The sequence below is a fragment of the Panthera pardus genome, unplaced genomic scaffold, assembly GCF_024362965.1.
Source record: "Panthera pardus isolate Hobbes unplaced genomic scaffold, ASM2436296v1 HiC_scaffold_21, whole genome shotgun sequence".
Classification (NCBI taxonomy): Eukaryota; Metazoa; Chordata; class Mammalia; order Carnivora; family Felidae; genus Panthera; species Panthera pardus.
In genome coordinates, this window is record NW_026526777.1 from 64,938,634 (window position 1) to 64,965,626 (window position 26,993).

General features: G+C 41.3%; 1 protein-coding gene across 4 annotated transcripts in view; it reads left to right on the forward strand.

Moving 5' to 3' along the window:
* CATSPERE (catsper channel auxiliary subunit epsilon) overlaps positions 1-26,993 on the forward strand; it is a 196,099-nt gene that overhangs the window by 165,366 nt on the left and 3,740 nt on the right. For 3 of the 4 annotated variants that reach the window (XM_053909407.1, XM_053909406.1, XM_019422611.2), the window contains 4 exons: positions 5,579-5,678; positions 17,935-18,021; positions 19,129-19,286; positions 23,847-23,900. In XM_053909407.1, coding sequence (XP_053765382.1) covers positions 5,579-5,678; positions 17,935-18,021; positions 19,129-19,286; positions 23,847-23,900 — 399 coding nt within the window. Of the gene's footprint in view, positions 1-5,578; positions 5,679-17,934; positions 18,022-18,259; positions 18,504-19,128; positions 19,287-23,846; positions 23,901-26,993 lie in introns of those variants that run through there. The other variant, XR_008424703.1, reaches the window with a different exon arrangement.

The window sequence follows — 26,993 nt, forward strand, 5'->3', positions numbered from 1 at the left end:
TATCACTTGGTTTATTACTTAGCTGTTTCTGAAGATTTTCTCTGATCCTTTCTTGTCTTTCTCTCATGTTTTGTTGATTTTCTTTAGTGATATATTTGCATTTCTTTCTCTTTAGTCTTTGCATACTTATTAACAGTTTTTGGTATATGGTTACCATCAGGTTTGTATATAACCTCATCTGCATGCAGCAGTCTATATTAAGTTCGTGGTCATTTAAGTTTGAAACCACTCTTTCTGCCTCTTGTACCTATATTTTAGGTATATGTTATTATGTTTTACATCCTTTTTTGTGTGAGTTCCTTGACTGACTTTTTTTTTTTTTACAGAATTACTCATTTCTTTTGTGTTCCTTACCTCTCTTGTTTTCTATATTTAGTAGCGGAGTCTGTTCTACCAGTCTTCAGATAACTCTCTGGCTTATTGATTTGGATGTGGGTGATGTCTAGTTGAAAATGTGGGATGGGATGAGTTCAGGGTCCTCCTATTATGCCATCTTCCCAGGCTCCTTGTTTTTTTTGTTTTTTGTTTAATGCAGTACCTAATCCCCCAGTGGTACATAATCTTAATGTTCTCTCCCAGAGAAGTGTACTCTTCAATTCATTATTATTAAACATCTTTGAACATTTTACTCTGGTAGGCAATGGGAATTCAAAGATAAATAAGATAGGATTTCTGTTCCCAGGGCTCAAGAGCCTGATGAATTAGATAAACATATGATCTGATATGGAATAATAAAAAGGAAACTCAAAAGAAAAGAATCCAACCCAGCTGCAGAAGGGAGATGGGCTTTGGGAAATATTTCCAGAATAACTTGCATTTGAGCTAGTCACTGAGTCTTAAAGGATAATGAATATTTAGCTGAAGGCAGGGAGGGAAAAAGAGAAGTGGGGAAGGTGATAATGGACTCCACCAGGGAGCCTTTCAAGAAAAAATGATGGTGAGGAAGAAAATGCACAGTTCCAACAGTAAAATGCTGTTGGGGTATTAAGTGAGGCAGTAAGTGTCAAGCCAAGAGGCCGGGAAACTAGCTAGGTGGAGTCTACCTTGTGAAAGACTTTCTGCCCATTCTATGGTAGAGTGGCATGATCAAATATGTGCCTTAACTAGTTCTCTCTGGGAGAAGTGTAGAAGATGACCTTCAGGAAAGCAAGTCTAAGTAGGGAGACCAGGTAGTAAACTATATTTGTAGTACCAATGGAGGAAAATTGGTACTCCAGTTGGTACCTCCAATGGTAGTTCCATGGAGGAAAAAAACAAGTGATTAAAATAGCAGCAAGGACAAAGAAGAGGAATTATTTATGAGAAAAATGAGGGATTGTAATACACAGGGCTTAATAATTGATTGATAATTGATAGAAGAAAAGAGAGAATGAGGAAGACGAATGAGTCCCAGTGACCTCAATTAGAAGAGGTCTCCACAAACTTCTACCACCTTACCTACTCATCTGCAAACATCCGTCCCCTTGAACTCTGTCTGTCTTCCTATCATCATAGGTGAACTATATGTACATGTAAGGCCTCTCTCTCCATCTGTGAACTGGATCCCCACCTGCTTTCCTAATTCAGAACACTGCTTCCGAAACTGCCCCCTCCTTCTCCGGCATCATCGACTTTTCCCTCTTGACTGTATCATCAAAGAAACCTGCAGTTCTAATGTCATCAGAAACAAAAACACAACAAGACCCTCCCTTGACCCCACTACCTCTTCAGCTACCATACTCACCATGACTAACTCTCCTCCTCTTCCCCAACCCCTCTCAGTGAGGATTCTACCAGCACCACACCACTGGCACTGCTGGCTAGTGTCACCGGTGGCCTCCATATTGGTACACCCAGTGCTCAGCCCACAGGACTCACCCTACCTGACCTCGTTGGCAAGAATTGCATAGCTGGTCACTCTCTCCCAATTGAAACGTTTTCTTCACTTGGCTTCACATTCTCCTACTCTTCCTGCTACCTCGCGGTATCTTACCATAAACCGAGTGCAAAGGACGCGTGGTGGAAATGTGTGCTTATGGTGTCTTTATGTACAGATTTTTCAAATTGTGGTAAAATACACATAAAAAAACATAGTGAACATTTGGATGTATACGTTGTACGGTCAGCCAGTGCAATACTGCTCAGCAGTGAAAATGAATGACTAAGATGGTTGTAAGAGGGAATCGGACAGTTAGCCACGAAGCTCGGGTTGGGTAGGGAAGGAAGAGTAGCCGGGAGGGAGCTGCTGATGAGGAAAAGAGATCAAGAGACTGGAAACTTCTATGGATTCATCTCAAAACCTAATATTGAATGTCGGGGGCGGGGGGGGGGGGGGGGGGGCGGGGGGAGGAAGTTGCCAAAATATACTTGCAGTGTAACCTCATGTATGCATATTTGCAAACCCACAAAGCAACACTATATATGATTTATGGATATATTTATGTATAAGTAAAGTTTAAAACCTGGATGGGAATGATATATAACAACTTTCACATTATTCTCTGTGTTCTGCATGTTTGAAATATTTTCTAATTAAAATGAAATAAGCTATAGGAGCCAAGTCCATGAAGAAAACTGGGGAAGTAGCATCAAAGGCCCAGGTGGCAATGTTGAAAGAAGAATAATTCATCCTCTGAGACTTGGGGGGAAGGAGTAAAAAAAATTTTTTTATTTTTATTTTTGATGTTTATTTATTTTTGAGAGAGATAGAGACAGAGTGCAAGAGGGGAAGGACCAGAGAGGGGGAGACACAGAATCCGAAGCAGGCTCCAGGCCCCAAGGTGTCAGCACAGAGCCTGATGTGGGGCTCGAACTCACGGACTGTGAGATCATGACCTGAGCCAAAGTCGGACGCTTAACCGACTGAGCCACCCAGGCGCCCCGGAAGGAGTAAAATTAAATGTAGAAAGTGACTGGTTTGGAAATAGGAGTGTGGGAGTGAAGAGAAGTCATGTCTGACAGCCTCAATTTACTTCATGAAAGAGAAAGGACGCTGTGTAAACGGGGCGCCCTGAGGGGTTGAGGAGGGGCTTTGAGGACGGTGTCAGGGGTCACCGAGGGTAATGTGAGACGATCTGGCTAAGGCGACCCATAGAAAGATGATCAGACAACACCGAAGGCGCAATTGAGTTGACGCCACAAGTGGGTTCAATCCCACATATTTGAATTTCTCGAGTGACATGTGCCTGAATGCGGAAGGCGCAGTGTGACGTCCAAGACTGGGGTGAGATGTTGGAGGCAGGGCCAGAACAAGTGAATGAACCCAGGATGCTGGGCAGGGAGGAAACTGCCTGGAGGAGGAAAGCAGAGAGGGGTCAGGATTGGAAGTCTGGTGAGGTCAAGGGGCAGATGAGAGTCTGCGAGGGGTGAAGGAGGCGGGGCCGGAGAGCAGACAGCAGCAAACCCTACTTTGGACCGCGTGGCGGCACGTTTGTCTTGGGGTTACTTATTTACGTGCCTGGGCACCAGGACTCACTTGATAGAGCATGCTGCTTCCAATTCATTCTCCTGGGATAATTAACCCAGCTATTAAAGCACCACAAAACAGAAAATAAAAGACATGATACCGTGGGCTATCTGAGTGGCCGTGCAGGACTGAAAACATATGCATCCAGTGGATCCGCGGAGAGGTCTCTCCTTCCGAATTCCAAAAGGGGAACTGTCACAGTGAAGTTACAAGTTGTAGGGAAGTTAGTTGCCAAGTAAAGACATTTCCGAATTTCTCAGGTTTCATTGGTATCATATCTTATTAATGAACATTAATGAAAATAAGCCATGCTTACACAGGGAAGTATTTTTGTCCCATATGCTCGATGAAATCAATAAAACATCATCAAGGAGCATTATAAACCCGGGAAATATGGGGTCATGTAATTTATCCTTATTGCCACTAGATGACGCTATAGCTTATTGGTTTTGTGAGTGTCAAACGACGTCTGCTCCCAGTTCAAGGAAACTCTTTTTTCTGAATTCAAATAAAAGGTATGGCTTTACAATTAGTCCTTAATAATTCAAGAATGTGATGGTTTTCAGAAGATGCAAACAAGCTGCACCTTCCGAATCTCCTAGAATGAGAGCTTTGCTAAAGCCTGGCCCAAATCTCCAAAACTGCATACCACATTAAATGTGTCACACACGTGTGTGCATTTTCCTGTGGAAGGAACTTTAGAGTTTAGAGTTCTCTGTGACCTTCCTCCTGTGCTGGGAAACAAGTCGACCACCACTACTCTAACCCCTAGCTAATCACACCTGAGTTCATGTCTTCATGGTTCCTAAAAATGAATTAAGATGAAAATAAAGTAGCTTCTTCAGATACCACTTTCTGATACGTAAAAATTCCCTGCCCTGCTTGTGAATGGGACAACAGCTGGTTTTTCTAAGAATGGACGGTGTCAGGTTGTAGGACATACGGAGAGCCAGGTAGAGCGACCCGTGAAGTCAGGCAGAGTTGCGGGCAGTGGGTAGAGAAACACTGTCAAGGACCCTTGATCTTTTACGGATAAACACAGAGAGGGGAAGCAAGAGAAAATATCAGACACTGGGGCAAGAGTCCCAGAGTCAGAGCCGAGAAGCAAGCGCCTGAACCAAAGTCCTAAGTGAAATTTTCATCCTGGGGGATGGGGTGGGGGACATTCCCATTCAGAAAAACGGTCACTGACTGATGGAGAAGGAAGATGTGACCATGTTTAAAATGGCAGCAAGGTCTGGTACACACCAGTAACTTCACCAGTAACTGAACCTGAACTTTGGTCTCAAGCCCCTGTTTCCATATGGTACCAAAAAAAAAAAAAACAAAAAAACAATAATCATCTTAACAATTTGAAGGAACATCCCTTTTGAAACACACTGAATTTGGGGTGAATACTCTAAGCTCAATGGGGCTTATGTCTCCAGTGCTGGCATCTGGGGGGTGGGCAACCTGTCCATGCTCAACTGTCTGCTGGGGTCTGCTGTGGGTAGAAGTCATCACGAGCTCTCTGGGCATGGGCCATGCATGACTGTGGCTCCTGGGAGCTGGTGACCACTTCTATCTCTCGGCCCCATGAGAGGTCTCACTGCTGCTGCCTGTCCTCTGACACTCAGCCCTGTCCTCCAGCCGGGTCCTCCCGGAAGATCCAGAACATCTGCTCTCCTAGTGATTCCGTGCTTTAATTCGCTGGCATGCAACAGTCACCCAAAGAATTCATGTGGATTCAATGACACCAGGGGACCTTTGCTGTGCCCTTCCTCCTTCATCCCTGCAGTCTTTTTCCCTGTGACCAGCCAGCACGGCAGGGCCTCACCTCCTCACTATGTGGTTCACATCAAACTGAAGAGCACTTAGGGCTCTGACTATTGAAAAGGTGACATCATTCTGCTTTGTCACTATGAGGCTGATTTTGAGAGGTGAAGGAAACCTGTACAGTAGGTACAGTTGTTATTTTACAGATAAGTGAGGATGTCGAGGCTTCCAGAAAATAAGTCACCTCCCCGGGGCTGCAAGGCTGGCTGTTCAGGGATAAACACAGGACTGAAACGGAAACCCACCAGACAAGAAAGCTGCCACTCTTAACCCCTGTCCTCTACCCTCAACTATTGTTGTGCTTGTTGTCTCACGCAGATACAATGAAAATGGCTATGTTGAAGATGTGGAAGTCAATTTCATTGTGTGGGAAATACACGGCAGGAACGACTACAGCTTTAATAATACCATGAAGAAGGTATGGCGTCTTTGAGTTGAAACAGACCTGAACACGCAGGTAGACCTGTCGTCCTGTTTTAAATCTGTATATAAATTATCTAAGGGAAATAGAACCTGTAACACATGGGTAGAAAACACACACGACCTGTGTATTAAATTTTGTGAATACTGAAATTCATTCACAGGGAAAGAAGCCCTGGTCATAGTCACAGACTTAGGGGTGCCTGGGTGGCTCAGTTGGTTGAGCGTCCAACTCATAATTTCAGCTCCAGGTCATGATCCCAGGGCCATGGGATCGAGCCCTGCATGGGCTCCGCACTGGGTGTGGTGCCTGCTTGAGATTCTCTCTTCCTCCTGTCCCTCTGACCCACTCAAGCCCTCACCCACTCTCTCAGGGTGAGATGAGATGAGATGAGATGAGATGAGATGAGATGAGATGAGATACTCAGCCTCCTTGGTGACAACCCTCTCACTTTGCAGGCCTTGGCAGGAAGACCTTACCCCTCCTGGCCACCACACTTCACTCCCCTATGCGGCCTTCTACCCTTAGGGCCTCCCATCACAATGGAGCCTCCCCAGAAGTCACCAGCATTGATTCCTGCTTTTCCCCAGAGATCTCAAGCTCAAAGGCAGGGATGACTCCTTCCAAAGGAACTTTCTCATCTGTCAGAGACCTTAATTCTCCAAGAAGGAGAACCCACCCAGATAGCAGCCAAGAGACAATGAGTTCCGCCTGCTACCCCTCCAGAATGTCGCAAGAACAAACTGTCTTTCAATTATGTGGCCAAACAAATCCATCCCACCATGTTCCTCCTACACTTGTCCAGCACCCAAAATGTGATTCCTTCCCAACTACCTTCTCCCCACAGTCTCATCCCTAAACTATTCCATTCTTCTTATACCTGGGTCCAGATTCCCTGGCCCCCATTCCTCTCCACCTTCTCAAACCTTTCTAATATACCCTGGAGTTAAATGCCCCTTGACCCTTCTTCAGTAGACATTCCTCAGAGAATATAATTTTCCCTGTTTTTCTCTCAAACCAAGGGTTCTCTTTCTCTCTCCCCAAAGTACTTCAGGATAAGCTGCGGAACTAAAGCCCTCCCTAATCCACAGCATCATGGCCAGATCAATAATCCCCTCACCCTAATTCAAGTGTCATTTGTTTAAGGCCCCTGTCATCCAGGTGTCACATACCCCATCCCTGGCTGTTGCTGTCATTTGCTCAGAACTTGGTGAGTGTTCCTCATGGCCTAAAAGCAGTCACAGTTGACTCCTGACTGTGGCCAGCCATCACATGGGGCTATTGCTGGGGAGAAGCTTTCTAAATGGGGATGACGTTTCCCAGCCCTGTTTGCGTCTGGGTGGGGCCACATGACTGGTTCTCACCTCCGGGGAATGAGCAGAAGCGATATGTGTCACGTGCAGGCTGAAGTGCTAAAGAAGGGGTCGCATGAACCTCCATGCGTCCGACCTTCCTCCACATGTCAGTCTATTGCAGCAACAATTAAAGACGGAATAGATACAAGCTGGGTAAGAAGGGACCGGTGAAGGGAACCTTCAAAGAGCCACTAGACAGAAAAGCCACTCCACTGCTTGAGAAGAGTCATCCATAGGAACCCTCTCACCAGGGGCATCTGCACCGGACTGTGTGTGAGCAGGAATTGAACTTGAATGCGTAAAGGCCCTGAGGGTTGGGGTTTATTGCAGCACAGCTGAGCCTGCCTTGACCAATGCCAGTCCCCTTGTTATAATTACATTTACATTCAAACACTCCAGGGGCGCCTGGGTGGCTCAGTCGGTTAAACGTCCAACTCTTAAATTCAGCTCAGGTTATGATCTCATAGCTTCATGAGATCAAGCCCCATATTGGGCTCTGTGCTGGCAGCGTGGAGCCTGCTTGAGATTCTCCTTCTCTCTCTGCCTCTTCCCTGCTTGCACTCTGTCTCTTTTTCTCAAAAATAAATAATAAATGAAAAACTTAGTAGATAGATTTGGAAGATGGCAGCGTAGGAGGACGCTGGGCTCACCTCATCCTGCTGATCACTTAGATTCCACCCACACCTGCCTAAATCACCCAGAAAACGGCCAGAAGACTAGCAGAACGGAGTCTCCGGAGCCAAGTGTAGACAAGAGGCCCATGGAAGAGGGTAGGAAGGGAGGAGAGGCGGTGCGTGCTGCACAGACTGACGGGAGGAAACCAGGGCGGTAGAGGGGCAGCCCGCCTGGCAAGGCAGAGCCACTGAGACTGGCTGGCAAAAGCGGAGGGGCCGGACTGCATGGGTTCTGACAGCCAGTGGGACTTAACATCTGGAATGTTAAAAGTCAACAGCTCTGCTCAGAGAGCGGGAGGGTGAGAGGACACCAGGAGGGAGAGGTGTTGAGCCCTGGAAGGCAGAGCTCAGCTCGGCGGGGAACAAAGGCACTGGCCAGCACCATCTCCCTCTCCCATCCCCCAGCCGAAATCCCAAAGGGAACCAGTTCCCGAACTGCTTGCACCGTGAAAACACCCAACGACAGTGCTTCTGTGGATCCATCCCTCCGACGGGTCTGCCTCCCTCCTGGTGCTTCAGGGACCCTCCCGCAGGGGACCACCAAAGGCAAAGCGAGCTGAGCCTGCCCCTCCCGCCCCTGTGCATGTTGCGGATCCACCTCGGCTAATACGCCGTATCCCATAGAAGCAGCACCACAGGCCTGGCAGTGTGCAAGTAGCCCAGACAGGGGCCACAACACTCCACAGTGAGTCCTGCCCCTGGGAGGCGGGAAGATAAGGTACACACCAGTCTGACTGTAGCCCCAGCAGTGGGCTGGGTACAGATGTTGGGTCTGACTGCGGCCCCACCCACCAACACAAGTTACTCCAGACAGCACAGAGGAAGTGCCCTGCAGTTGGGCGCCACCCCAGGGACTACCCAAAATGACAAAACGGAAGAATTCTCCTCAAGAGAAACTCCAGGAAGTAGCGACAGCTAACAAGAATTTACAATAAGAGTTGAAAAATTAATTGCTGGGCTTGAAAAAAGTAGAGATGACAGCAGAGAATCTATTGCTACAGAGATCAAGAGACTGAGAAATAGTCACGAGGAGCTAAAAAATGCTATAAATGAGGTGCAAAATAAAATGGAGGCGACCGCAGCTCGGATTGAAGAGGCAGAGGACAGAATAGGTGAATTAGAAGATAAAATTATGGAAAAAGAGGAAGCTGAGAAAAAGAGAGACAAAAATCCAGGAGTATGAGGGGAGAATTAGAGAACTAAGTGCTGCAACCAAACAGAACAATATCCATATAATAGGAATTCCAGAAGAGGAAGAGAGAGAGAAAGGGGCTGAAGGTGTACTTGAAGAAATCATAGCTGAGAACTTCCCTGATCTGGGGAAGGAAAAAGGCATTGAAATCCAAGAGGCACAGAGAACTCCCTTCAGACGTAACTTGAATCGATCTTCTGCATGACATATCATAGTGAAACTGGCAAAATACAAGGATAGAGAGAAAATTCTGAAGGCAGCTAGGGATAAACATGCTCTAACATATAAAGGGAGACTGATAAGACTATTGACAGACCTATCTACCGAAACTTGGCAGGCCAGCAAAGAATGGCAGGAAATCTTCAATGTGATGAACAGAAAAAATATACAGCCGAGAATCCTTTATCCAGCAAGTCTGTCATTCAGAATAGAAGGACAGATAAAGGTCTTCCCAAACAAACAAAAACTGAAGGAATTCATCATCACTAAACCAGCCCTACAAGAGATCCTAAGGGGATCCTGTAAGTGAAATGTTGCAAGGACGACAAAGTACCAGAGACATCACTATAAGCATGAAACCTACAGACATCACAATGACTCTAAACCCATATCTTTCTATAATAACACTGAATGTAAATGGACTAAATGCTCCAACCAAAAGACATAGGGTATCAGAATGGATAAAAAACACAAGACCCATCTATTTGCTGTCTACAAGAGACTCATTTTAGACCTGAGGACACCTTCAGATTGAAAGTGAGGGGATGGAGAACTATCTATCATGCTACTGGAACTCAAAAGAAAGCTGGAGTAGCCAGACTTAGATCAGACAAACTAGACTTTAAATTAAAGGCTGTAACAAGAGATGAAGAAGGGAATTATATAATAATTACAAGGCCTATCCATCAGAAAGAGCTAACAATTATAAATGTCTATGCGCTGAATACGGGAGCCCCCGAATATATAAAACAATCACAAACATAAGCAACTTTATTGATAAGAATGTGGTAATTGCAGGGGACTTTAACACTCCACTTACAACAATGAATAGATCATCTAGACACAGAATCAATAAAGAAACAAGGGCCCTGAATGATACATTGGATCAGATGGACTTGACAGGTATATTTAGAACTCTGCATCCCAAAGCAACAGAATATACTTTCTTCTCGAGTGCACATGGAACATTCTCCAAGATAGATCACATACTGGGTCACAAAACAGCCCTTCATAAGTATACAAGAATTGAAATCATACCATGCATATTTCAGACCACAATGCTATGAAGCTTGAAATCAACCACAGGAAAAAGTCTGGAAAACCTCCAAAAGCATGGAGGTTAGAGAACACCCTACTAAAGCATGAATGTGTCAACCAGGCAGTTAGAGAAGAAATTTGAAAATATATGGAAACAAATGAAAATGAAAAGACAACAATCCAAAAGCTTTGGGATGCAGCGAAGACAGTCCTGAGAGGAAAATACCTTGCAATCCAGGCCTATCTCAAGAAACAAGAAAAATCCCAAATACAAAATATAACAGCACACCTAAAGGAAATAGAAACAGAACAGCAAAGATACCCAAACCCAGCAGAAGAAGAGAAATAATAAAGATCAGAGCAGAAATAAACAATATAGAATCTAAAAAAAAAAACTGTAGAACAGATCAATGAAACCAAGAGTTGTTTTTTTGAAAAAATAAACAAAATTGATAAACCTCTAGCCAGGCTTCTCAAAAAGAAAAGGGAGATGACCCAAATAGATAAAATCATGAATGAAAATGGAATTATTACAACCAATCCCTCAAAATACAAGCAATTATCAGGGAATACTATGAAAAATTATATGCCAACAAACTGGACAACCTGAAAGAAATGGACAAATTCCTAAACACCCACACACTTCCAAAACTCAAACAGGAAGAAATAGAAAGCTTGAATAACCAGTGAAGAAATTGAATCAGTTATCAAAAATCTCCCAACAAGTAAGAGTCCAGGACCAGATGGCTTCCCTGGGGAATTCTACCAGACATTTAAAGCAGAGATAATACCTATCCTTCTCAAGCTGTTCCAAAAAATAGAAAAGGAAGGAAAACTTCCAGACTCATTCTATGAAGCCAGCATTACTTTGATTCCTAAACCAGACAGAGACCTAGCAAGAAAAGAGAACTACAGGCCAATATCCCTGATGAATATGGATGCAAAAATTCTCAATAAGATACTAGCAAATCGAATTCAACAGCATATAAAAAGAATTATTCACCATGATCAAGTGGGATTCATTCCTGGGATGCAGGGCTGACTCAACATTTGCAAATCAATCAATGTGATACATCACATTAATAAAAGAAAAAATAAGAACCATATGATCCTGTCAATCGATGCAGAAAAAGCATTTGACAAAATTCAGCATCCTTTCTTAATAAAAACCCTCGAGAAAGTCGGGATACAAAAAACATACTTAAACATCATAAAAGCCATTTATGAAAAGCCCACAGCTAATATCATTCTCAATGGGGAAAAACTGAGATCTTTCCCCCTGAGATCAGGAACACGACAGGGATGTCCACTCTCATCGCTGTTGTTTCACATAGTGTTGGAAGTGCTAGCATCAGCAATCAGACAACAAAAGGAAATCAAAGCCATCAAAACTGGCAAAGATGAAGTTAAGCTTTCACTTTTTGCAGATGACATGATATCATACATGGAAAATCCAATAGACTCCACCAGAAGTCTGCTAGAACTGATACATGAATTCAGCAAAGTTGCAGGATACAAAATCAATGTACAGAAATCAGTTGCATTCTTATACACTAACAATGAAGCAACAGAAAGACAAATAAAGAAACTGATCCCATGCACAATTGCACCAAGAAGCATAAAATACCTAGGAATAAACCTAACCAAAGATATAAAAGATCTGTACGCTGAAAACTATAGAAAGCTTATGAAGAAAATTGAAGAAGATACACAGAAATGGGAAAACATTCCATGCTCATGGATTGGAAGAATAAATATTGTTAAAATGTCAATACTACCCAAAGCTATCTACACATTCAATGCAATCCCAATCAAAATTGTACCAGCATTCTTCTCGAAGCTAGAACAAGCAATCCTAAAATTTGTATGGAACCACAAAAGGCCCCGAATAGCCAAAGTAATTTTGAAGAAGACCAAAGCAGGAGGCATCATAATCCCAGACTTTAGCCTCTACTACAAAGCTGTCATCATCAGGACAGCATGGTATTGGCACAAAAACAGACACATAGACCAAGGGAATAGAATAGAAACCCCAGAACTAGACCCACAAACATATGGCCAACTAATCTTTGACAAAGCAGGAAATATCCAATGGAAAAAATACAGTCTCTTTAACCAATGGTGCTGGGAGAACTGGACAGCAACATGCAGAAGGATGAAACTAGACCACTTTCTTACACCATTCACAAAAATAAACTCAAAATGGATAAAGGACCTGAATGTGAGACAGGAAACCATCAAAACCCTAAAGAAGAAAGCAGGAAAACAACCTCTCTGACCTCAGCCACAGCAATTTCTTACTCGACACATCCCCAAAGGCAAGGGAATTAAAAGCAAAAATGAACCATTGGGACCTCATGAAGATAAAAATCTTCTGCACAGCAAAGGAAACAATCAACAAAACTAAAAGGCAACCAATGGAATGAGAAAAGATATTTGCAAATGACATATCGGACAAAGGGCTAGTATCCAAAATCTATAAAGAGCTCACCAAACTCCACGCCTGAAAACAAATAACCCAGTGAAAAAATGGGCAGAAAACATGAATAGACACTTCTCTGAAGAAGACATCCAGATGGCCAACCAGCACATGAAAACATGCTCAACGTCACTCCTCATCAGGGAAACACAAATCAAAACCACACTCAGATACCACCTCACGCCAGTCAGAGTGGCTAAAATGAACAAACCAGGAGACTATAGATGCTGGCGAGGATGTGGAGAAACGGGAACCCTCTTGCACTGTTGGTGGGAATGCAAATTGGTACAGCCACTCTGGAAAACAGTATGGAGGTTCCTCAGAAAATTAAAAATAGACCTACCCTATGACCCAGCAATAGCACTGCTAGCAATTTACCCAAGTGATACAGGAGTACTGATGCATAGGGGCACTTGTACCCCAATGTTTATAGCAGCACTCTCAACAATAGCCAAATTATGGAAAGAGCCTAAATGTCCATCAACTGATGAATGGATAAAGAAATTGTGGTTTATATACACAATGGAATACTATGTAGCAATGAGAAAGAATGAAATATGGCTTTTTGTAGCAACGTGGATGGAACTGGAGAGTGTTATGCTACGTGAAATAAGTCATACAGAGAAATACAGATACCATATGTTTTCACGCTTACGTGGATCCTGAGAAACGTAACAGAAGACCATGGGGGAGGGGAAGGAAGAAAAAAAGTTAGAGAAGGAGGAAGCCAAACCATAAGAGACTCTTAAAAACCTAGAACAAACTGAGGGTTGATGGGGGGTGGGAGGGAAAGGAGGGTCGGTGATGGGTATTGAGGAGGGCACCTGTTGGGATGAGCACTGGGTGTGGTATGGAAACCAATTTGACAATAAATTTCATATTTTAAAAAAAACCTTTAAATGCAAACACTCCGGTCTCTGACCTCAACCCCCAATTTTCTAGCCCTGTGGTTGTTATCCCCACTGCTCCTCTGCCTCTTACTTTTCCTCTCTCAGTCTAGACATCCACCATATTGAGCCCTCTGCTCTCTCCCTCTCTGCCACCCCCATATTTCCTCTTTTCCTGCCTAACTTGAGCTCCATGGTTTAGTCCTCCAGCCTCCATCTTGCCAATACCTGCAAGTCGCCTCCCCGGGTTGTTCCAATGCCCCACATGGCAACTTTAAACATCAATCATTCTGCCTTATCCATGCCTCTGAGCTGCCGATCACTTCTGGAAAAAAAAAAAATCAAAACTGCACAAACTGGAATGAAGAATTTGACTATTAGGAGTGATGACTGAAAACAGAGTCAACTGGAAGAGGCGTCAGAAGGAAATGCCCAGAATTATGCACAGGGAGATAAGCTGATTGAAAATATAGACAAGAACATAATGGAGACTCACTGTCTACATCTAAGGAGTGGAATCCTAAAAAGAGAGAAGAGAGAGAGTTGGGCAGAAGCAAAATTTTCCCAAACTTGCAAAAGACATCGAGGCACAGAAAAAAGTAATCTGTATCCTGAAACACTATGGTAAATTTCTGAAATCAAAAACAAAGAGAACCTCAAAAGCAGCCAAAGCAAAAAAAAAAAAAAAAAAAAAAAAAGAGTAGCTATAAGTCTTCAAGTTGATTTCTCTATAGAGATAATGCAAACCAGAAAACTTTGAGTAAAAATATCTTTAAATTGCTGAAAGAAAATAAATTCCAAATCTAAAATTTCATATGCAATGAAAATAGCCTTTAAAAATGAAAGTAAACAACAGGTAATGCTTTAAAAGACACAGGTGAAATTAACAGGGGAAAAATTTTAACGTAAAAAGAAATGAACAATGGGATAAAAAGGATTTCAGACAAAGTGACAAATACTGAAGATAAGCAAAGACCCAAAAGAAATCCGTGAAAAAGAAAACCAGAACAAAGGAACAAAACCAATGCTAATCATTCAAGAAAACATCTCTCCCACCCTTGGCCAAGAAAAAAGACTTGAAGCTTCATATGGAAAGAGCATAGCATATACTCAAGAATATCAGAACAGGGGCGCCTGGGTGACTCGGTCAGTTGGGCATCCGACTTTGACTTGGTTCGTGATCTCGCAGTTCATGGGTTCTAGCCCTACACCGGGCTCTGTGCTGACAGCTCAGAGCCTGGAGCCTGCTTCAGATTCTGTGTCCCACTCTCTCTCTGCCTCTCTTTCTCTCTCTCTCTCTCTCTCAAAAATAAACAAACACTAAAATATATATACATATATATATATCTATATCTAAGATATATATATCAGAACAGCCAACCCAAGTGACCATGTAGGCAAAAAAGCAAGCAATTTACATATAAGGAAAATAAAATAAAATTAACATTTTTATAGCAATGCTTTATGCCAGGAAAAAATGGAGTAAAATATTTAAGATACTAAATGAAAATAAATACTGAGCCAAGGATTTTATATTCAGCAAAACCAATGACTCTAGAAAAGGCACAAACTGCTATTAACATGTAAAAAAATCAGATGATATTGTTCCCATGAGTCCTTCCTGAGTAACTTATTAAATAATAACCTTCAAACAATGACAATTAATACTAAAGAGGTAGCAACATAAGAACTAGAGGAAAGCATAATATAGAGTTACTTATAAAGCTGAAGCCAAGCGAGGGTTAAAAGGGAAAGAGAATAGTATATAATGGATGTATTTTCTGACAATATAGGTATAATACAGTTATAAAATATGCTAGGAGAATGTTAAGATCATATGTCAGAGGGAAAATATAACTGTTTTCAGTAATCACAATAGCGGTGGCAATATTTGTATTAGTTATTCTGATGTTGTGAGGTATGTAATGTGAGATATTCTAACACTATCATTCTTCATCAAGTGTTTTGGTATAAAAGCAAGGAGACACGTATGTAAAATAGAAGAAGTTAGACAAAAAATCCTGAATTTGAATAGGACTCCATGTAAACTCGTGAGGTATTAGAAACTCATGTGATCTGGATAGAAATGTATTGTTCATAGAGAGAGAAATTTTTCCTAGGCTGTCCAGTAAAATCCCTAGAAGCATAACCAATCGGTAGAAGTATCCTCAGTACCCAGGTGGTTGTCTTGAAATATTATCTCCCACTAAAAAGAACTGGAAATTCTTAAATAGCTGATTCCAAGCCTGGAGGAGGAAATGTACATGATGGGTTTGGGAGAGTTTGACATGCCCGTTAGCAAGGAAGTATCAAAGACTCCTAGGGTCATGTCAAAAGTAATCAGAAGTGAACATGAAAGAGGTTCCTACTGGCTGGAGAAGGGACGATCAGAGCTTCATTAAGGGTAATTACCGCAATATTGCCAAGACCCATTAAATGCATTAAACCTATGAGTTAAAATGGTTTTTTCAAAAAGATACCTTTGGAGAATGATAGAAAACCAACTCCTTGTTTTAAATACTGGCAAATAAAGACAAGGACACAAATATTTCTACTACCTTCTGCAAATGAGCCATCCCAATGGGTAACCAAATAGTAGATAAGGGGAAACATCTCTTTATAAAAGTTTTCCAGTTGAAAAATGAAAAAAAAAAAAAAGAGAGAGAGAGAGAGAGAGAGACAAAATTAGAATATCACCACTTTAAGCCCAAATGATAGAGGTTACTATAAACAAATTTATATTAACAAATTTGACAATGAAGAATTGGATAAAATAGACAAACGCCTTGAAAAACACAATTTACCAAAGTTTCTTAGATTCTAAGCAATAAACAGACATCTATAATCCCAGATGGCTTTCCTGATGAAGTCGACCAAATATTTAAGGAATTTTTCCCTTCAGCTTTCTAAAAACTCCAGAGTATTCAAGTGAGAAGAGCACTTCCCAACTCATTTTATGAATGCAGGACGACCCGCCGAGGACCTTAAAAGAAAAGGAAATTAATGAGCCAATCTCACCCATGACCACAGATACAAGGCACCTAACCAAAACACTGGCAAATCAAACTCGGCAATATATTTAAAAATCATACATCCCCCCCCTTCCAAAAAAAATTTTTTTTTTTTTTAGGAAGAAAGAAAGAAAAAGGTACGCCTGGGTGGCTCAGTCGGTTAAGCATCCGATTTCAGCTCAGGTCATGATCTCACAGTTTGTGAGTTTGAGCCCCGTGTTGGGCTCTGTGCTGACAGCTCAGAGCCTGGAGACTACTTTGGATTCTGTGTCTTCCTCTCTCTCTGCCCCTCTCCCGCTCATGCTCGCGCTCTCTCTCTCTTTCTCTCTCTCTCTCAAAAATAAAAACATTAAAAAAAAATTTTTTTTAAATCACGCATCCCGACAAGTTTTGTTTATTTTATAAATGAAGAGTTGGAATATCATTTGAAAATCAAAGAGAGCCACTATATTAACAGAATAAAGAAGAATAAGCATGGATTATTATAATAGTTGAAAAGCCATTAGGTTAAAAAATTATTCATATGTAACATTATTTTAAAAATACACCTTGGAATTCTCAGGGTCATGAGTTTAAGCTCCACATTGGGAGTGGAGCCTACTTCAAAAAAATAAAGAATAGCACCAAAATAAATCATAGAAAATTATAAGTATATGGTAACTTCTTTAACTTAATAAAATGTAACTACAAAAAAAAAATTATAGAAACTTCTTACTTAGTGGTGAAAATTTGAAAGCCTTCTTTCTGGAGCCAGGAGTGAAATGAGGGTGTCAGTCATCACCACTTCTATACAACATTGTTTCCGATCTCTGTAACAAGGCAAATGATACAATGCAAATTAATTAAAAGCATGAGAATTCGAAAGGAAGAAATAAGATGGTCATATTCACCGATAACATTACTTTTCATGTGAAACACTTAAAATAAGTGAGTTTCCCTTTTCTACAAGGTCAATATACAACTGTCAGTTGTTCCCCTTTATATCAGCAAATGTTTAAGGAATGAAAAAATAAATAAATATACATTTTTCAATGACATTAAATATATTAAATATTAGGAATGAATTTATATACAAAACATGTGTATATATACAAAACATACGTGTGTGCGCAATTTTTTATTAGGTTTTTTATTTTAATTCCAATAGAGCCGACCTACGGCGTTATATTCGCTTCAGGTGCACAATATAGTGACTCAACAGTTCCCTCCTGGTCATCACAAGAACACTCCTTCATTCCCATGACCTGTTTCATCCATCTCCCCCACCCACCTCCATTCTGGTGACCATCATTGTGTTCTCCACAGTTAAAAGTAGATTTCTTGGTTTCTCTCTCTCTCTCTTTTTCCTTTACTCATTTGTTTGTCTCTTAACTTCCTATATGTACAATTATTTGACAGAGTGGTTGTTTAAATGAAGCCCAGACATGGAAGTCAATGATTGAGCTTAACAAGCACCTCCCATTAGAAGAAGTCTGGGGACCTGAGGTAAGGAAATTATTACCCAGAAAACTTTATTTGTAATAACTAAATTGGCATTTCAGCATTAACAAAAGCTTGATGGAAACATTCTGGATTTAAATTTGTTTCTGCAACTCACATCCAATTTTTCTATTGCATTAGTATTATGATTTCAAAAGTGCTTCATCTTATTCCTGTTTGATCTTCCATTGTTCTTGTGTTACCAACAATTTCAACTTTTTTCTGCTGAAACCTGTGTTTGCAGATTTATTAAATACCTGACAAACACGTTGAAGCATTGAGAGTAAGTCTTTCTAAAGAACACCTGAAGTTTCAATTTTTGTACAACGAAAAGACCACTTCTGAATGCCAACTATCAGTCCCATACTATAATATTTTCCATTTTTTCAATCGAACTTTCTTGAATTGAAGTTAATTTATGTTATATGGAAAATCAAATCATATCTCATGAATAAAAGGGACCTATACAGTACCTGAGCCTGTAAAATGTAAGTCCTACAACAGGAATGTTTCTTTACTTCTATATCAGAATCTGTGCATGTCAATACAGAGATATATATACAAAAAATGTGTATTATCCTCTATATTCCCAGCTCTAAGCATTCCACTTTCCATCCACCACTCCCAACCCTTCCAGCAACATAACCCTAGAACCTTGACTGTGACAATCCTTTGGACAATCCTTCAACCTCAAGATGGCCTTCAATCCAGTGACCCCACCACCCTCACCCCACCCCCAGGTTCTCTTGCTCTTTATTCAGCTTAAATTCCATGGTCAATAATTCTATCACTCTGTTGATATGTACCCTGAATTCCCTCCTTCCTCACACTTCTTCAGACTTGTGTGGCTAAATCACAACCCTCATTAAATCCAACTGTCCACCTTGACATCTGACTGGTGGTTGGAGGAAAACATACCCATGCTGACTGGTTTCACTTTAATTTCATGATTAAAACCATCCCTTAATACTGCCCAACAAACATAAGTGTATTTCTCCAGATCATTCCCTTCTCCCCTCTAGCTATCACATACTTTCTCCTCTCTCCTATAATCTGCAACACCTCTTCCCCTAGAAAACGACCCTAAGGTTTTTGTCTTTATTTCCTGTTCAGAACTATAAACACTGTTTTTCTTATGCTATTGGAAAACCGGGAGACTTGAATCAACCGTATGAGATTATCAACAAGTCTAACTATAACCATTTAGTTTGGCCCGTAGACCATTCTGGAATGTATGTGTTTCATGTGAAGATCCTGGATCCAAACTATAGGTGAATATAAATATTTTATTATAATAGTTTTAGCATTTATTTAAAGGGATAATCATGGGATTGAATAAAATTTCTACTCCACTCTACAAAGTCCAATAAATGAGTTACACTAAAACATGACAACATCATATAAGGCAAGAGGGAAGAAAATGCCTAGTAGGAAAAATAAAAATGCCATAGGATCTGGGGTCACCATTACTAGAAGAGTTTCATGAAACACTAACCCAAAAAGATATATGCACCCCCATGTTCATGACAGCATTATTTATAATAGCCAAGGCGTGGAGGGAGACTAAGTGCCCATTAATGAGTGAATGATAAAGAAAATGTGGTATATATAAGTATAGAATGGAGTATTACTCAGCCATAAAAAGGAAGGAAATCCTCTACCTCAAGAAGGAAGAAAAATCTCAAATAAACAACTTAACTTTACACTTCGTAGAACTAGAAAAAGAGGAAGGCCCAGAGTTAGTAAATGGAAGGAAATAACAAAGATCAGAGTGGAAATAGAGACTAAAAAGACAGTAGAAACGAAGAGTTGGTTTTTGAAAAGGTAAACAAAATAGACAAAATTTTTGCTAGATTCAATAGGAAAAAAGAGAGAGGACTCAAATAAAATTGGAAATGAAAGAGGAGTTACAACTGATACCAAAGGAATACATAGGATCATAAGAACTACTATAAGCAATTATATGCCAACAAGTTAGACAACCTGTAAGAAATGGGTAAACTCTTAGAAACATACAGCCTACCAAGACTGAATCATGAAGAAAATGGAAAATCAGGGGCACCTGGGTGGCTCAGTCGGTTGAGTATCTGTTTAAGTCCAGCTCAGGTCATGATCCCAGGGTGGTGTTATCAGGCCCTGTGTCTCACTCTGCGCTGAGCATGGGACCTATTTGGGATTCTCTCTCTCTCCCTTTGCACCTCTCCTCCTCCTCTCTCTCTCTCTCAAATAAAAAAAAAAAAAAAAAGGAAAATTTGATTAGACTGACTACTAGTAAGGAGAGTGAATCAGTAAGAAAAAAAAACTCTCAACAGAAGTCCAAGACCAGATGGCTTCACTGGTAAATTCTACCAAACATTTAAAGAATAATATCTAACCTCCTCAAACTCTTCTGAAAAAATGCAAGAGAAAAGAATGTTTCTAAACCCATTTTATGAGGCCAACATTACTAGTACCAAAACCAGACAAAGATACCACGAGAAAAGAAAATTATAGGTCATTATCCTTGATGAACATAGATACAAAAATCCTCAAGGAAATATTACCAAACCAAATTCAACAATACATTTAAAAAGGACCATATACTATGATCGAGTGGATTTATCCCAGGGATACAAGGATGATTTGATATCTGCAAATTAATCAGTGTGATACACATTAACAAAATGAAGGATAAAAACCATATGATGATCTCACTAGATGCAGAAAAGCATTTGACAAAATCCAACATTAATTTATTATTTAAAAAAAAAAACTCTCAACAAAGTGGAGAAGGAACATACTTCAACATAATAAAGGCCATATATGACAAGTCCATGGTTAGCATCATACTGAAATCTGAGAAGCTGAAAGCCTTTCCCCTAAGATCAAGAACAAAGATGAGAGACAAAGATGCCCACTTTTAGTTTTGTTCCACATAGAATTGGAAGTGCTATCCAGAGCAATTAGGCAAGAAAAAGAAATAAAAGGCATACAAATCAGAAAGGAAGAAGCAAAATGTTCACTATTTGCAGTTGACATGATATTATATTTGGAAAACCCTAAAGACTCCACCCAAAAAAAAAAACCTGTTAGAACTAATGAACAAAGTCAGTAATGTGGCAGGAGACAAAATGAATATATAAAAATCAGTTATGTTTCTATATACTAATAATGAACTATCAGGCAGAGAAATTAAGAAAATCTCATTTAAAATTGCATCAAAAAGAACAAAATACCTAGGAATAAATTTTTTTTAAAAATTTTTAACATTTATTTATTTTTTGAGACACAGAGACCGAGCATGAGTCGGGGAGGGGCAGAGAGTCAGGCAGTCACGGATTCCGAAGCAGGCTCCAGGCTCCGAGCTGTCAGCACAGAGCCCAACACAGGGCTTAAACTCACGAACTGCGAGATCATGACCTGAGCTGAAGTCGGATGCTCAAACAACTGAGCCACCCAGGCACCCCTCCTAGGAATAAATTTAACCAAGAGCTGCAAGACCTAGACACTCAACTCTTTGGCTAAATTTTTATAAGACAATGATGAAAGAAATTGTAGAAGACACCAATAAATGGAAACATATTCCATGCTCATGGATTGGAATAATTAATATTGTTAAAATACCCAAAGCAAACTACAGATTCAATGCAATCCCTATCAAAATTCCAATAGCATTCTTCACAGAATGAGGACAATCCTAAAATTTATATGGAATGGAATGACATCAGACCCCAAATAGCCAAAGTCATCTTGAAAAAAAAAGAATAAAGTGAGAGGCATCACCCTTCCTGATTTCAAACTATCCTACAAAGCTATAGTAATCAAAACTGTATGGTCCTGGCATAAAAACAGACATATACATCAATGGACAGAATAGAGAGGACAGAAAAAGCCACACATATATAGTCAATTAATTTATTATAAAGGAGCCAAGAATATGCAGCGGGGAGGAAGACAGTCTCTTCAATAAATGGTGTTGGGAAAACTGGACAGCCACATTCAAAGGAATGAAATTAGACCACTATCTCACACCTTACACAAAAATTAACTCAAAATGGATTAAAGACATGAATGTAAGACCTTATCCCATAAAACTGGGAGAAAACATAGGTAGGAAGATCCTTGACTTCAGTCCTGGCCATGATTTTTTGAATCTGACACCAAAAAAAACAAAAAACAAAACAAAACAAAACAAAAAAAAAAAACAGCAAAAAAAAAAACAAGTGGGACTACGCCAAACTAAAAAGCTTCTGCACAGCAAAGGAAGCCATCAACAAAATGAAAAGACAACCTGTGGAAATCACACATCCAATAAGGGATTAATCTGCAAAATATACAAAGAATTCATATAACGCAATACGAAAACAAATAATCCATTTAAAAACTAGGCTGAAGATCTGAATAGACATTTTTCCAAGACCTACAGATGGCCAACGGGCATATGAAAAGGTGCTCGACATCACTCATCATCAAGGAAATGCAAATCAAAAGAGCAACAAGATATCACCTCACACCTGTTCAAATGGCTGTTCTCAAAAAGACAAGAGATAACAAGTGTTGGCAACGATGTGGGAAAAAGGGAATCCTGTGCACTATTGGTGGGCATGTGAATTGCTGTAGCCACTATGGAAAACACTATGGAGTTTCCTCAAAAAGCTAAAAATAGAACTACCATGTGATCCAGCAGTTCCTCTCCTGGGTATTTACCCAAAGAAAATGAAAATGCTAACTTGAAAAGATTCACCCTCCTGATCATTGTGACATTATTTACAGTAGCCAAGACATGGAAATGATGTATGTGTCCATCAATGGATGAATGGATAAAGAAGACGTGGTATATAAATACAATGGAATATTATTCGGCCGTAAAAAGAGAAGGAAATCTTGCCATTTGCTACAACATGGACGGACCTTGAAGGCTAGAATCTACTTTGGCTCAAAACCGAATTTTGCCACTGATAGATATGCCTCCTTAAGCAAATTGCTTAGTCTCTGAGCTTATTTCTTTATTTGTCGAATGAGTCTATAATTCCTCTCTTAATAGTATTCTGAGGATCAAATGAAAGGCCTGGGTAAAAATCCCTAATTTTGCTCAATCAAGTTAAGTTCCTTTCTTCTCTCTTCTCCCACATGAAGATAGGTGCAGTCGTATCATTAATGTTGACTTAGCTCTACTCTATCTCTTTCCAAGAAATAGGCTACATTATGAGAGATACTCAGTAACTTTAGAAGTTAATAACACAGTTCCATATGTCTAGTTCCTCACATTCTCAGCTTCTTGAAAGAGTCAACCTACATCAGGTGAATGTCACAGGCTCTTCGATCAGAAAAACCTGAATTCGGCTCTGCTACTTACAGCTGTGTAAACTTTTGCAAGTAGCCTAACCTATCTAAGCATCAGTTTCTTCATCTAAAAGAAAGGATTCCTGTGAGGATTCAGCAGATAATTCATGGAAGGTATTTGGTACACTGCCTGGTACAAAGGAAACACTCAGATAGTATTCGTTTTCAATAAGTACTAATGCTCAGTAAAACATTATTATTATTATTATTATTATTATTATTATTATTGCTGTTGCCCCGGGACCCACCATCAAAACGATGCAAAGCTGTTAAGAGGACCATGAAATCGCACTGACAAGCTCTGAGAAATTATACAGCAAGCAGGCCAAGTCACACGTATGGAAAAATCATCATGGCTGTTATGCAAATGCATCTAGTCTCTCCATTACCGAGAAATTGACACCTTGATTAGGATTATACATGATTTGATCATTACCGTAAAGATTTGGAGGGAGTCTTAATATATTGCACTTAATTTCATCTTTAATATTATTTTTTCTGATTTGCAGTTTCTGTAACCTAACAACTATCTTTGCAATAGAGACCTTCGGAATGATTCCCAGGTAATGCCCGGCGCCTAATCAGATTTTAATGAGGGAAGTTGTAAAAGACAAGGGTGGCAGCTAAAAAAAGGAAAAACCTCTCTCCCCCATTTCCCTGGGACCCTAATACTTCTGCCCTATATGTGATACCCTAAAATTGTATGTATCAATCATCCCAGGGATGCGGTTGGAAGGAGTTTCTGAGAATTGTTACTGCAGCTGGGGGTCCCCTTTTGTTCCATCCCCCAGTGCCTGCTGTCTTCCCATCCAACGCGTCTTTCAACCCCACGTAAGGGCCAGACTGTAGGCTGCAGTGGTAGAGACTGGGAGCAGACACTGGCTGTGCCCCCAGTGACCCCAGGTCCGCCCTCGACCACTGGCCATCATTCTTATGCATCCGGGAAACAGGTAGCGAAGGCATTTTCCTGGATCCAACTTGATTTTCCCAGGAGGGCAGAGTAAGGAGTCTTCATGCTCACCCTGGGGTCACAAATGACTTTGCGTCTCTGTCCTGGGCCTGGTTTTTATAAAATGTTAAACAAAAACGGAAGACAAACAATTAAGTTACTTACGGCCCTACTTCAAACATTACTGACTCCTTGATGTTTTGTACCAACGGGAGATCAATAGTGTGAATAACCTACAAATGAGATGAGCCATGTGTTATTTTGAAGTGACTTTGGGAAACATGTATAGCGTTTGGCAGTGACTTCCCTTCCTAATGAGGATTCGATTGGTATGTTTGATTTCGATGAATATTAATAACATCCGTCCACCCAAGTATCCACCGTCAGAAGGGGGCATTGGTGAGTTGGAGAGGACAGAAGACAGTGAAGGAGGATTTCACCCAGTCGCCCCAGCTCACCTCCTAGTAGCTGGGATTTTAGCAGCCAGGGCATATGGTGTAGCCTAGGGAACAGTCTGTAGGTTAGTGACACAGCTTAGTCTCTGTTACACCTGAGCCCTGAAGGGGGGCGGCAGAGGAGAGAAGGGGTTAGCTGGTGGTGGACATTTTCCTAGTGAGAAAGCCCTTTTCATGAGCAAACAGTGGCTGAAGACCAGCCTGTAGGAGGCAGACATTTAGTGCTCCCTTGCCTTTTGGCCCAGTGCTCAACCACTTCCCCGGATTTTCCACTGGGTCCTTTGGAGTTGCTACCATTTAACCAGCAAACTCACCTAAATCCTCAACCATCCTCTGAGCTCCCCCCTCTTATCTCCCTCTCCCCCACCCCCAGGACACTGCTTCACCTTCAGCCCTCTAAGAGTGCTGGCTGTTTATTTCCCAGCGACCCCCAGGTGCCTCGCAGCGCCATTACCACTGTCGGATCATTATTTATCCCGGTTCTTCTAAAACAAAACTAAAATGTATCTTTTTCAACACCCACCCTTTGAGGCTCATGGCATCCGCTGTACCTCCGTCCTTTCTCTGTGTTGCCGCATCCTCCCCAAAGTCCTCTCCACTCATTGATGACCTTGGCCCTGCCATGCTGTTTCCACCTCCATATCAGTCCCCACCATCTGTGCCCACACGGCTAACCCTGCCAACATCAAGGCCTTTCCTCATCCTGAGTGTCCTCTTCCTCTGCTGTGTTTCCACCACCCACTCCCATAGTCACACTGCGGACACTGGCATTACTGTCAGAATGTCTCTGCTTCCCGAAGCATCCGCTCAGACATCCCATTCTCTGACCTTCCAGCTTGCTACTTCAGCTATACTCACCACAGCTCTTCATTGTTCCCATTGGGACCTCCACTTCCACTTTCAATTTCTCTTTTTTTATTTAGTATCTTCTTACACTTTATTCCTTCAGTAGCACTAGTTTCTCCTTACCTTTCTGTAATTTAGCGCCCCACAGCGCTCTGTGATTACATCTGAACGGCCAAGTGTCGGTAAAGAAAGTGACACAACAGGGCAGATTAATCTCCGACTTCATGTAGGTCACCAACACTACCTGAGAATCTTCCTATCTTTCTCTGGCCAACCAACATCTCTATTCTCCATAACGACCTCGGACCTTATCTAATTAGCTTCCTCCTTGGACCATCTTTACTTAACAACCATCAGATGAGCTTGTCTCCACCATTCCAGGGAAATTAGAAGCCAGCACCCGGGAACACTCCTGATTCCTGATTCCAAACATATAAATCTGCAAACACCTATGTCCATTCTCTCCTTTTTCCATCCTGTTACAGTTAAAGAAATTGTATTCCTCCTCTTTAATCCTCCCTCTTGTGCTTTGAACCCTCTTAATTTCTAAGGAAACTTCCAAATCCATTATTTCTTCTCTCTTTTATACATTAAACTTTGCCTCTCAACTAGATCCTCCTCGTAGGCTTTTAATCACCCCCAAGTTTTTAATTTAAATAAATTGATAAAACCTTGGGGTGCCTGGGTGGCTCAGCTGGTTAAGCCAGGGTCTGTTTCTTGAGTTTTCTCTTGTTCTTTTGTTTGGAACAAATTTCTTCCGTTTCTTCATTTCCTTTGACTGCGTTGGCTTCTGACTTAGAGAAGACAGCCTCTTTCCAATAGTCTTGTAGGATTGGTCTCAGGGAGGAGATGAACCTTATTGTTCAGTCTGGCCCTAACTGTTGGTTGTCTCTCAAACCTTTGACTGTCCAAGATGCTTTCTTTAAACATTTTTTGTAATGTTTATTTTTGAGACAGAGACAGAACATGAGTGGGGGAAGGGACAGAGAGAGAGAGAGAGAGAGAGAGAGACAGAATCCGAAGCAGGCTCCAGGCTCTGAGCTGTCAGCACAGAGCCCGATGCGGGGCCCAAACCCACCAATCGTGAGCTCATGACCTGAGCCCAAGTCAGACGCTTAACTGACTGAGCCACCCAGGTGCCCCTATCCAAGGTGCCTTCTTAATTCTAAGTGTTTTCTAATAGTTGAGGGTGTGCCAAGACCTGTCAGCCTCCCAAAGAAGAGGACCTCAGTCAGCACCTGGATGCAAGCTGATTGGAAGCTGGACACATAGGCAGCGGCTTTTCAAGTATGCAAATAGACCTCTTTCAGGGAAAAGACTGGGAGATGGGTGTTCCTGTCTGTTCCCTCTGTGCCAAGTCCTGGGTTAATCCCAGCTAAATGGAGTTTGTCACACTTCTATAGGAC